Raw genomic sequence first — 12,840 nt, 5'->3', positions numbered from 1 at the left:
ATTCTAGGAATCAACCAGCAGCCATACATCTGTGCGTGTACAGGATATATCTTGTGGCAAACGGGTAATGGGTTGGGATCAAGATGAGCCCCAGCAAAAGAGACAAGCCTCGGTAACAAATTCACCAGCGTCGTCTGGTGAACCTTTGCAATGCTCTGGCGGTAGTGAAATTAGAGTGCCAGGTTCCGTGAAATTGTTTCATCACAAACAAAACCAGCATCTCTACTCTACCGCGGCGAAACAAAAACCATTCCAAACCATTCCATTTCTCCGGAGCAAAGATTACACAAGCATCACCAACTCTCACGCAATTCTTCAGTTAAGTGACTAGCTGTTCAAGTTCCGTTTCACTAGAGGAGCAAGGCAAAACAATGTTGACAGAACTAATCATCAATTGCGCAAGGTAAAAAGGACCATAGAAATAATCATCTCATCACAAAACAAAACCCATAGGAATGCCTTACAAAAACAGCCATGTTTGGTTTGAAACTGCGTTTGGCAGCTCTGGCTCGATAACGAGACGGCCATCGGCCTTGTAAGCACGACTCTCCACACTACATCATCTTAGGCTAGGATAGGTAAGCTTGTCTTCACTGAGGAACGGTGGTGATGATGTCCGAGTCACCTGGAAACATGTGTAGCAAACGCTCAGTACAAAGTTATCAGGGCAAATGAGAAATGACCAAGAGGTTTGAGTTTAACAGGGACGAACCAGGGTCAAGAATGCTCAAACAGCAGACCCGGTAGTACTTGCCGCAGGCAGTTCCAAGGTCAACATTGTCTGAAAGGACAAAGGCCCATTCGTTAGCATTAGGCCACAACTCATTATTTGATATAAACAAGCTAAACTACGTACGTCAAACAAGCATTGAGAAAGGTTTCAGACTAGGATCAAATAATCTTACTTCCATGGAAATGATGAACGCTGATCTTGGACAGCATAGCATAGTACTCGATCTCAGACTTCCTGAGCGGAGGGCAGTTGTTTGCGAGGATAATCAACTTCCCTGAACAAACAAACAAACAAATTAGACTATTTGAACAGAGCCTCATGTAAATGAAAAAAATCAATAAGATATAATATGAGTCCATCTCGTGTTTCAACTACCAATAAAGGACAATCTTAAACAGTTACCAAAAAATGGTATAAGCATTACACACACACTATTGGTTTAGTAATAGCCTGAACGTGGTCTAATCTGAAAATCAAAAATTACACCTTTCTTCCAATCTAAACGGTGTGGGAATACATCTCTTTTGTGACTACCTACTGGAAAAGAATGGTGCTGGATCATAAGAAAGCACCAAACTGCAGGCTATACTACAATAAGTACAAATGCACAATCCACCTACAAATTCTAAATTACCAATATATCATGTAATTCCCCTAAAAATATCCTAAAATTGCTACACAACAGTGGGTACTAAAGTCAGCAAAATACAAGTATCCCAACCTCCATTGTCCCCCAGATATGGAAGAAATCTTGGAAGTGTTAATAAAGAGGCTGGTATTATTCTAGGGCGCTGTATTCATCTCTAGGGCACAGCAAACGCAAGCCAAAGAGGTAAACTTCAGTCCCATTACAGAATGCAAATTCCATTCAAACAATACAGTGATTGTCCTAGCATGAACTCTATTGTCTGAACAAACATTTTAACCTCCAATTGCACTAGAGATAAGGTGACATTTTGGATAAAACGAAAGAAATAGCAGTTGCATTCATCGATAAAAATGGCAGCAAAAGCAAGCTTAAGAGCCAAACTACAGACTGGACTACTGCATTGAACATCCTAACATCCGGAGCATGGCATTGTAATTTAACTGCAGATCGGCATGGCATTGACCATCCTGATATTCAGCGCATGGCATTGACCGTCCTACAAACAATCTATCGACAGCTAAAGCTGTCGACTTCTAATGGTCTCGCAGTTCCAGACACAAATAATCACACGACAACCACTAATCGCCCCACTCTGCACAACAGCCAGGTCCCAGATCTGTGAGCCGGTCGATTCTGCATTTCCGCTACAAGGATGCAGCAAACGAACGGAGCTAACCAACCTTTCACCACGGCGGATCGGACGAACCGAGACAAGCGGCGTGAGAAAAACAGAGGGGCGATCGATACATACCCTTGGAGCTCCGGAGCGTCTTGAGGACGGTCTTGTAGCCGAGCGTGTACTTGCCGCTCTTCATCACCAGCTGCAGCTTGTTGTTGATGTTCTCCGTGCTCTTCTTCTGCAGTCGGAATCGAATCGAAATCCGTCAGGCGGAGCACATCAACCGCATCAACCCGGGACAGAATCAGCTGGGAGCCGAGGAGAGGGGGCGGGGCGGGGCGGGAGGGAGAGGGGGAGGGGTGCGGTTCGTACCGACTTCTTGGTGGGAGCCATGGCGTCCGGCGACCAACCTCGGCGGGCGGCGAGCGGCGGGTGAGGGAGGAGGAGGCTGGTGGCTTCTTCGGGGGCGGCGGCGCGGTAGGGTTGGGAGCGAGAGGGAGTATATAGGGTTCGGCCGAGCGGTCGAAATTACGTGGCTGCCACTGGGCCGCATGGTCGCCTGGTTGGGCCTTGCTGGACCTCGTCCAGTCCGAATACACGGTATGGGCCGACTCTCAGGGAATGGACCAACTCAGGACAACTGTTTTCTCTCAGGCAAAGTTTCATTGCAATTTCTCAAAAGAAAAAAAAGAGCAACCCCTCATCAAAAAAAAAAAAAAGAGCAACGTTTCATTGCAAAGTTCTGCAGACATAGTGGCGATGACAACACCTCCTTTAGCTACCCTCCTCCCTCCACCCCCATCAAAATGAACTTTTGTTCGAAGAAATAATATGTGATGCAGATTTTTTTTTTCTAAAAAATAAAATGGTGCATCCCAGTTGTCTTGATTTGTCATGTTTCTTTTCTCTTGTTACGGGTGGTCTTTTTTTTTTGTTACGGGTGGTCTTGATTTGTCATGTTGCGAGTAAACTTTGTTCAGGACTAGAATCTTAGGGTGAGGATAAAAAAGCCGAGCCATATCTTTGTCGTTGGACGAGGAAGCTTGGATCCGGCTTGCCTGCTCCCTTCTCATACTTCCATCCGTGCTCCCACTTCATCCTACGGCTGTCATTTTCTCTTTTTCTTTTCTAATCTAATCATCTCCCCCCCTGATTTTCAAGGGGTGGGGTCGGGCCTTATTTTCTTTCAATCAAATCAAGCCACGTACGCGGGAGCACGGATGGAAGCACGGGGAGGGAGCAGGCAAGTCTCGTCCAGGAAGCTTTGTTCTCTAATTACTCCCGTAAAAAACGTCCATAAACACATCCAGCTTCAGACACTGCCAAATATACTTTTGTGATGAAAGCATTTAAGCATGTTACGTTTATATGAAACACTACTTTTGCATCCTCCCAAGAAAAAAACAATGCTTTGCATCTAATTATTTGACGAAATTTCATTTTATATGCAGCATTTCAAAAGCAATCTTATTAAAAAAAGTAAAATCAAGCCGCCTACGATCATCCACGGCAACATTTTCTTTTTGACTAATTACTGGACAGCCCCACAATCCTCAGCCGCCTGTGTCGTCCTTCAAAGACACCGCACCGCCTCCTCCGCCGCAACCCACACCCGCAACCGGATCTGGCCACCCCCTAAAGCACGGTAATTTTTGTTATATTAATGAGTTGTTAGTTCAGTTAATTGGTTGCTTTGTAACTAGGATACAAGTTAGTTAATTGTTAATGCTCTCTATGTTTCATAATGTAGTTTGTATGGTTTTCAAAAAGTCAAAATTTGCAAACTTTGATCAAAATTTATAGAGAAAACAATTTATATCTAGAATACCAAAAATATTAAATATGAAACTACATCTTATATATGATGAATCTAATGATATATGTTTGTCATTCTAGATGTAAATATTTTTCTCCACAAACTTGGTCAAAGATTGTGAGGTTTGACTTTTCAAAAAAATCTATAAGCACTATTATGGAACGGAGGGAGTATTAGTTAGCTAACTAGATATATTAAGTTGTTGCTTGTGAATTGCTAGTTAGTTAGTGTAAAAAAATTAGAAAAAATTAGTTGTATGTTTTTCTACTGTTTACTAGGTTATAATATTTGAAAAGGTTTGCTATCCGTAAAAAAGAAAACTAAAGGGAAATAAAAGAGGGGAAAAGGAAAATAAAATAAAAGAAAGAGAAGGTTTGGTAGTTTTATATAGTGTGCTAGGTTATGTGTTGCTTTATTGTTTTTTGATGAATAATGTCGTGCAGACAGCGCTATCAGATCGTATATGCCTTGACCCATCTGCTTTTGTCGGTGTCAAACATCAGCCATATGTTGACACGTAGATGATGTACCTATGGGTATTCTCCTCTCCCTAGGGTTCCAGTACTCGCATCGGCGACAGGCGAACGTCGAGAATTTCAATCCCCTGTCACCCTCCTCGTTGGCTCGGACTGATCAAGGGATTCTCTCTGGAGAGTTGCTCGGTCTTCGCCTCGTGGTTGCTGGGGAAGGCGGTCTAGGGTTCAAACAACACCTCGATTGATCTCACCATCAGGCTAGTGTTTTTAGGCATGGCAGAAAAAAGCTTCGGGCTCCAGGGCAGTGGACTCCAAGGATCTAGCAGAGATGATGGAGATGACGGGTCTCCGGGAGGATGATCTAGATGGTGAGGTGTTTGAGGAAGAAGTGTCCCCTCTAGAGTCAATAAAATGGATGGCACTTGCAAAAGTCCACAAAGAGAAACCTTACAGCCAATTTTGGTTTTTCAAAACGACGAGAGCAACTTGGGATCTAGCCTAGGAGGTAAAGATTAGACCCTTCAGGATAATCTGTACACTTTACAATTCTTTTGTTTGGGTGAGTGGGAGCGAGTCAAGGAAGAAGGACCATGGAATTACAAGGGTTTTGTTGTGATCATAGCGCCATATGACAGATTTACCAAGCCGTCACAAATCAAGTTGGATACCCTTGAGCTCTGGGTTCAGATACATGATCTCCCTGACGGCTACTGTCCCATGTTGAATGCATTGCCTGGAAAGGTTAGTGAGATGGTTTTCGTGTAACCAACTCATGATTTAGAGGGGAAATTTTGTAGTGTTTGCATAAGGTCAACATTTACAAACCACTCAAGAACGCTACATCAATGGTGCAGCAATACAAGAGTCGGATTTTTATCGTCAAACATGAGCATCTTCCAGATTGTTGTGTTGTGTGTGGTCATATTGGCCATCAGTATAAGGAACATGGGGATGGTGTTGTTGGGGAACGTAGTAATTTCAAAAAAATTCTACGCACACGCAAGATCATGGTGATGCATAGCAACTAGAGGGGAGAGTGTGTCCACGTACCCTCGTAGACCAAAAGCGGAAGCGTTAGCACAACGCGGTTGATGTAGTCGTACGTCTTCACGATCCAAACGATCAAGTACCGAACGCACATCACCTCTGAGTTCTTGCACACGTTCAGCTCGATGACATCCCTTGAACTCCGATTCAGCCGAGCTTTGAGGGAGAGTTCTGTCAGCACGACGGTGTGGTGACGATGATTATGTTCTACCGACTAAGGGCTTCGCCTAAGCATCGCTACGATATTATCGAGGTGAACTATGGTGGAGGGGCCGCACACGGCTAAGAGATCTCAAGGATCAATTGTTGTGTCTCTAGGGGGTGCCACCCTCCCCGTATATAAAGGAGTGGAGGAGGGGGAGGGGGCCGGCCACCCTTGGCGCGCCCCATGAGGAGTCCTACTCCCACCGGGAGTAGGACTCCCCCCTTCCTTGTTGGAGTAGGAGAGGGGAAGGAAGAGGAAGGAGGGAGGAAGGAAAGAGGGGGGGCAGCCCCCCTCCCAATTCGGATTGGGCTTGGGGGGCGCCCCCTCCCTTTCTCCTTTCCCCTCCTTTCCACTAAAGCCCATTAAGGCCCATATACCTCCCGGGGGGGGGTCCGATAACCTCCCGGAGCTCCGGTATTGTCCCAATCTCACCCGGAACCATTCAGGTGGCCAAATATAGTCGTCCAATATATCGATCTTTATGTCTCGACCATTTCGAGACTCCTCGTCATGTCCATGATCACATCCGGGACTCCGAACTGCCTTCGTTACATCAAAACGCATAAACTCATAATATAACCGTCATCTAACTTTAAGCGTGCGGACCCTACGGGTTCGAGAACTATGTAGACATGACCGAGACACGTCTCCGGTCAATAACCAATAGCGGAACCTGGATGCTCATATTGGCTCCCACATATTCTATGAAGATCTTTATTGGTCAAACCGCATAACAACATACATTGTTCCCTTTGTCATCGGTATGTTACTTGCCCGAGATTCGATCGTCGGTATCTCAATACCTAGTTCAATCTCGTTACCGGCAAGTCTCTTTACTCGTTACGTAATGCATCATCCTGTAACTAACTCATTAGCTACATTGCTTGCCAGGCTTATAGTGATGTGCATTACCGAGAGGGCCCAGAGATACCTCTCCGACAATCGGGGTGACAAATCCTAATCTCGAAATACGTCAACTCAATAAGTACCTTCGGAGACACCTGTAGAGCACCTTTATAATCACCCAGTTATGTTGTGACGTTTGGTAGCACACAAAGTGTTCCTCCGGTAAACGGGAGTTACATAATCTCATAGTCATAGGAACATGTATAAGTCATGAAGAAAGCAATAGCAACATACTAAATGATCAAGTGCTAAGCTAAGGGAATGGGTCAAGTCAATCACATCATTCTCCTAATGATGTGATCCCTTAATCAAATGACAACTCATGTCTATGGCTAGGAAACTTAACCATCTTTGATTCACGAGCTAGTCAAGTAGAGGCATACTAGTGACACCCTGTTTGTCTATGTATTCACACATGTATTATGTTTCCAGGTAATACAATTCTAACATGAATAATAAACATTTATCATGATATGAGGAAATAAATAATAACTTTATTATTGCCTCTAGGGCATATTTCCTTCAGTCTCCCACTTGCACTAGAGTCAATAATCTAGATTACACTGTAATGATTCTTACACCCATGGAGCCTTGGTGTTGATCATGTTTTGCTCGTGGAAGAGGCTTAGTCAACGGGTCTGCAACATTCAGATCCGTATGTATTTTGCAAATCTCTATGTCTCTCAACTGGACTTGATCCCGGATGGAATTGAAGTGTCTCTTGATGTGCTTGGTTCTCTTGTGAAATCTAGATTCCTTTGCCAAGGCAATTGCACCAGTATTGTCACAAAGATTTTCATTGGACCCGATGCACTAGGTATGACACCTAGATCGGATATGAACTCCTTCATCCAGACTCCTTCATTTGCTGCTTCCGAAGCAGCTATGTAGATAGTAACATTACCATTAGCGTCAGTCTTCTTCTTGAAGATCCATTTATTCTTGATGGCTTGCCGATCATCGGGCAAGTCAACCAAAGTCCACACTTTGTTCTCATACATGGATCCCATCTCAGATTTCATGGCCTCAAGCCATTTTGCAGAATCAAGGCTCATTATCGCTTCCTCATAGTTCGTAGGTTCGCCATGGTCAAGTAACATGACCTCCAGAATAGGATTACCGTACCACTATGGTGCGGATCTTACTCTGGTTGACCTACGAGGTTCAGTAGTAACTTGATCTGAAGTTTCATGATCAACATCATTAGCTTCTTCACTTATTGGTGTAGTCGTCACAGGAACCGGTTTCTGTGATGAACTATTTTCCAATAAAGGAGCAGGTATAGTTACCTCATCAAGTTCTACTTTCCTTCCACTCACTTCTTTCAAGAGAAACTCCTTCTCTAGAAAGGATCCATTCTTGGCAACGAATGTCTTGCCTTCGGATCTGTGATAGAAGGTGTACCCAACCGTTTCCTTTGGGTATCCTATGAAGACACATTTCTCCGATTTGGGTTCGAGCTTATCAGGTTGAAGCTTTTTCACATAAGCATCGCAGCCCCAAACTTTAAGAAATGACAACTTTGGTTTCTTGCCAAACCACAGTTCATAAGGCGTCGTCTCAACGGATTTTGATGGTGCCCTATTTAACGTGAATGCAGCCGTCTCTAAAGCATAACCCCAAAATGATAGTGGTAAATCAATAAGAGACATCATAGATCGCACCATATCTAGTAAAGTACGATTACGACGTTCGGACACACCATTACGATGTGGTGTTCCGTGTGGCGTGAGTTGCGAAACTATTCCACATTGTTTCAAATGTAGACCAAACTCATAACTCAAATATTCTCCTTCACGATCAGATCGTAGAAACTTTATTTTCTTGTTATGATGATTTTTCAACTTCACACTGAAATTCTTTGAACTTTTCAAATGTTCAGACTTATGTTTCCTTAAGTAGATATACCCATATCTGCTCAAATCATCTGTGAAGGTGAGAAAATAACGATACCCGCCGCAAGCCTCAATATTCATTGGACTACATACATCAGTATATATTATTTCCAATAAATCAGTTGCTCACTCCATAGTTCCGGAGAACGGTGTTTTAGTCATCTTGCACATGAGACATGGTTCGCAAGTACCAAGTGATTCATAATCAAGTGATTCCAAAAGTCCATCAGTATGGAGTTTCTTCATGCACTTTTGAAAGCACAAGTGCTCCCTAGGTGGTTTTGGTAATTAATGTCAACATATCTCTTGTTGGACTAACACTTCTATCTAGTATGTTTCAGATAATTTCAACAATGGAGTGGCATGGACTAAAGGATATGGGAACTCCTTCAATATGCTAAGGACAAAGGATTGGCTCAAGCTTCAAGCTCAAGACTCTTCATTTTACATTTTAGTGATCCAAGATCACATTGAGTCTATAGGAAAAGCCAATACTATCAAGGAGGGATTAGGTGTTGCTTAATGAGCCTCTTGCTTCAAGTGCTTAGTGATATGCTCCAAATACCCTCAACTACTTTCCCACTTCCACACATATGTCCTAAACCTAAAGTCAAACTCGGCCCCACTGATTCTTCCTATCCGGCGCCACCGAGTTTGGATGTCTTAGCCACTGCCACAAACCCTAGGCAAATCGGTCTCACCGATAGGGATCTCGGTCTTACCAAGATGGGATTGTAATCTCTCTGTGTATGTCCATTATCAAAATCGGTCTCACCGAGTTTGAGCAATTGGTACTACCGAGATTACAATGCAAACTTTCTGGTTGACTTATTATCAAAATCGGTCCCACCGAGTTTGATAATTGGTCCAACCGAGTTTGCCTGACCAACTCTCTGGAAAGCTTATTACCAAAATTGGTCTCACCGAGTTTGTGTAATTGGTCTTACCGAGATTAAGTTATGCCCTAACCCTAACCTAATCGATCTTACCGAGTTGCATTTCGGTCCCACCGAAAACCCTAACGGTCACATTATTTGCTAAATCGGTCTGACCGAGTTTAACGATCTGGTCCCACCGAGTTTGGTAGATTGTGTGTAACGGTTAGATTTTGTGTGGAGGCTATATATACCCCTCCACCTCCTCTTCATTCGTGGAGAGAGCCATCAGACTGAACCTACACTTCCAGCATCCTATTTCTGAGAGAGAACTACCTACTCATGTGTTGAGGCCAAGATATTCCATTCCTACCATATGAATCTTGATCTCTAGCCTTCCCCAAGTTGCTTTCCACTCAAATCCTCTTTCCACCAGATCGAAATCCTATGAGAGAGAGTTGAGTGTTGGGGAGACTATCATTTGAAGCACAAGAGCAAGGAGTTCATCATCAACGCACCATTCGTTACTTCTTGGAGAGTGGTGTCTCCTAGATTGGCTAGGTGTCACTTGGGAGCCTCCGACAAGATTGTGGAGTTGAACCAAGGAGTTTGTAAGGGCAAGGAGATCGCCTACTTCGTGAAGATCTACCGCTAGTGAGGCAAGTCCTTCATGGGCGACGGCCATGGTGGGATAGACAAGGTTGCTTCTTCGGGGACCCTTCGTGGGTGGAGCCATCCGTGGACTCGCGCAACCATTACCCTTCGTGGGTTGAAGTCTCCATCAACGTGGATGTGCGATAGCACCACCTATCGGAACCACGCCAAAAACATCCGTGTCTCAAATTGCGTTTGAATCCTCCAAACCCTTCCCTTTACATTCTTGCAAGTTGCATGCTTTACTTTCCGCTGCCTATATATGTTGGGGAACGTTGCAGAAAATTAAAATTTTTCCTACGGTTTCACCAAGATCCATCTATGAGTTCATCTAAGCAACGAGTCTAGGGAGAGAGTTTGCATCTACATACCACTTGTAGATCGCGTGCGGAAGCTTGCAAGGTGATGATGTAGTCGTACTCGACGTGATCCAAATCACCGATGACCAGCGCCGAATGGACGGCACCTCCGCGTTCAACACACGTACGGGACGGGAGACGTCTCCTCCTTCTTGATCCAGCAAGGGGGAAGGAGAGGTTGATGAAGATCCAGCAGCACGACGGCGTGGTGGTGGATGCAGGGCGTCACAGCAGCAGGGCTTCGCCGAGACTACGAGGGAGAGACGTAACGGGGGGAGGTGGAGGCGCCAGGGGCTGGTGTGTGAAGTCCCTCCTCTCCCCCACTATATATAGGGGTGCCAAGGGGGGGGCGCCGGCCCTAGTAGATGAGATCTACTAGGGGGGCGGCGGCCTAGGGGAGGTTTCCCTCCCCCCCAAGGCACCTAGGGGTGCCTTCCACCACTAGGACTCCTCCTAGGGGGAAACCCTAGGCGCATGGGCCTATAGGGGCTGGTGCCCTTGGCCCATGATGGCCAAGGCGCACCCCCTACAGCCCATGTGGCCCCCCGGGACAGGTGGCCCCACCCGGTGGACCCCCGGGACCCTTCCGGTGGTCCCGGTACAATACCGATAACCCCGAAACTTGTCCCGATGCCCGAAATAGCACTTCCTATATATAATTCTTTACCTCCGGACCATTCCGGAACTCCTCGTGACGTCCGGGATCTCATCCGGGACTCCGAACAACATTCGGGTTTCTGCATATACATATCTTCATAACCCTAGCGTCACCGAACCTTAAGTGTGTAGACCCTACGGGTTCGGGAGACATGCAGACATGACCGAGACGCTCTCAGTCAATAACCATCAGCGGGATCTGGATACCCATGATGGCTCCCACATGCTCCTCGATGTTGTCATCGGATGAACCACTATGTCGAGGATTCGATCAAACCCTGTATGCAATTCCCTTTGTCAATCGGTACGTTACTTGCCCGAGACTCGATCGTCGGTATCCCAATACCTTGTTCAGTCTCGTTACCGGCAAGTCACTTTACTCGTACCGTAATGCATGATCCCGTGTCCAACACCTTGGTCACATTGAGCTCAATATGATGATGCATTACCGAGTGGGCCCAGAGATACCTCTCCGTCATACGGAGTGACAAATCCCAGTCTCGATCCGTGTCAACCCAACAGCTACTTTCGGAGATACCTGTAATGCACCTTTATAGTCACCCAGTTACGTTGTGACGTTTGATACACCCAAGGCACTCTTACGGTATCCGGGAGTTACACGATCTCATGGTCGAAGGAAGAGATACTTGACACTTGCAAAGCTCTAGCAAAACGAACTACACGATCTTTTATGCTATGCTTAGGATTGGGTCTTGTCCATCACATCATTCTCCTAATGATGTGATCCCGTTATCAACGACATCCAATGTCCATAGTCAGGAAACCATGACTATCTGTTGATCACAACGAGCTGGTCAACTAGAGGCTTACCAGGGACATAGTGTGGTCTAAGTATTCACACGTGTATTACGATTTCCGGATAATACAGTTATAGCATGAATAAAAGACAATTATCATGAACAATGAAATATAATAATACTTTTATTATTGCCTCTAGGGCATATTTCCAACAGTCTCCCACTTGCACTAGAGTCACCAATCTAGTTACATTGTGATGAATCGAACACCCATAGAGTTCTGGTGTTGATCATGTTTTGCACGCGAGAGAGGTTTAGTCAGCGGATCTGCGACATTCAGATCCGTGTGCACTTTGCAAATCTCTATGTCTCCATCTTGAACATTTTCACGGATGGAGTTGAAACGACGCTTGATGTGCCTGGTCTTCTTGTGAAACCTGGGCTCCTTTGCGAGGGCAATAGCTCCAGTGTTGTCACAGAAGAGTTTGATCGGCCCCGACGCATTGGGTATGACTCCTAGGTCGGTGATGAACTCCTTCACCCAAATCGCTTCATGTGCTGCCTCCGAGGCTGCCATGTACTCCGCTTCACACGTAGATCCCGCCACGACGCTCTGCTTGCAGCTGCACCAGCTTACTGCTCCACCATTCAACATATACACGTATCCGGTTTGTGACTTAGAGTCATCCAGATCTGAGTCGAAGCTAGCGTCGACGTAACCCTTTACGACGAGCTCTTCGTCTCCTCCATAAACGAGAAACATGTCCTTTGTCCTTTTCAGGTACTTCAGGATATTCTTGACCGCTGTCCAGTGTTCCTTGCCGGGATTACTTTGGTATCTTGCTACCAAACTTACGGCAAGGTTTACATCGGGTCTGGTACACAGCATGGCATACATAATAGATCCTATGGCTGAAGCATAGGGGATGACACTCATCTCTTCTTTATCTTTTGCCGTGGTCGGTGACTGAGCTGAGCTCAGTCTCATACCTTGTAACATAGGCAAGAACCCCTTCTTGGACTGATCCATTCTGAATCTCTTCAAAATCTTATCAAGGTATGTGCTTTGTGAAAGACCTATGAGGCGTCTCGATCTATCTCTATAGATCTTGATGCCTAATATATAAGCAGCTTCTCCAAGGTCCTTCATTGAAAAACACTTATTCAAGTAGGCCTTAATGCTGTCCAGAA

General features: G+C 45.2%; 1 protein-coding gene across 1 annotated transcript; it reads right to left on the bottom strand.

Annotated features, from left to right (window-relative positions):
* Positions 1–238: 238 nt before the first annotated feature.
* Positions 239–2,500, bottom strand: LOC542915 (60S ribosomal protein L30-like). The gene is made up of 5 exons (XM_044574881.1): positions 2,374–2,500; positions 2,134–2,239; positions 906–1,007; positions 713–781; positions 239–625 (listed from the first exon to the last, which is right to left on the bottom strand). Exons 1-5 carry the CDS (start codon positions 2,392–2,394, stop codon positions 591–593), a joined length of 333 nt encoding a protein of 110 aa, XP_044430816.1. The 5' UTR covers positions 2,395–2,500; the 3' UTR covers positions 239–590.
* Between the last annotated feature and the right edge of the window lie 10,340 nt (positions 2,501–12,840).

Source organism: Triticum aestivum, chromosome 7B (assembly GCF_018294505.1).
Source record: "Triticum aestivum cultivar Chinese Spring chromosome 7B, IWGSC CS RefSeq v2.1, whole genome shotgun sequence".
NCBI classification, from domain to species: Eukaryota; Viridiplantae; Streptophyta; class Magnoliopsida; order Poales; family Poaceae; genus Triticum; species Triticum aestivum.
This window is presented reverse-complemented; position numbering and strand designations above follow the sequence as displayed.

What these genes read in the sequence shown, in the direction of transcription:
- LOC542915 (XM_044574881.1), bottom strand. Translation starts at nt 2,394, where the DNA reads ATGGCTCCCACCAAGAAGTCG. An exon ending in GACGCTCCGGAGCTCCAAGG is followed by an intron (nt 1,008 to 2,133) that starts GTATGTATCGAT and finishes TTGTTTGTTCAG; the next exon opens with GGAAGTTGATTATCCTCGCA. An exon ending in CGTTCATCATTTCCATGGAA is followed by an intron (nt 782 to 905) that starts GTAAGATTATTT and finishes TTGTCCTTTCAG; the next exon opens with ACAATGTTGACCTTGGAACT.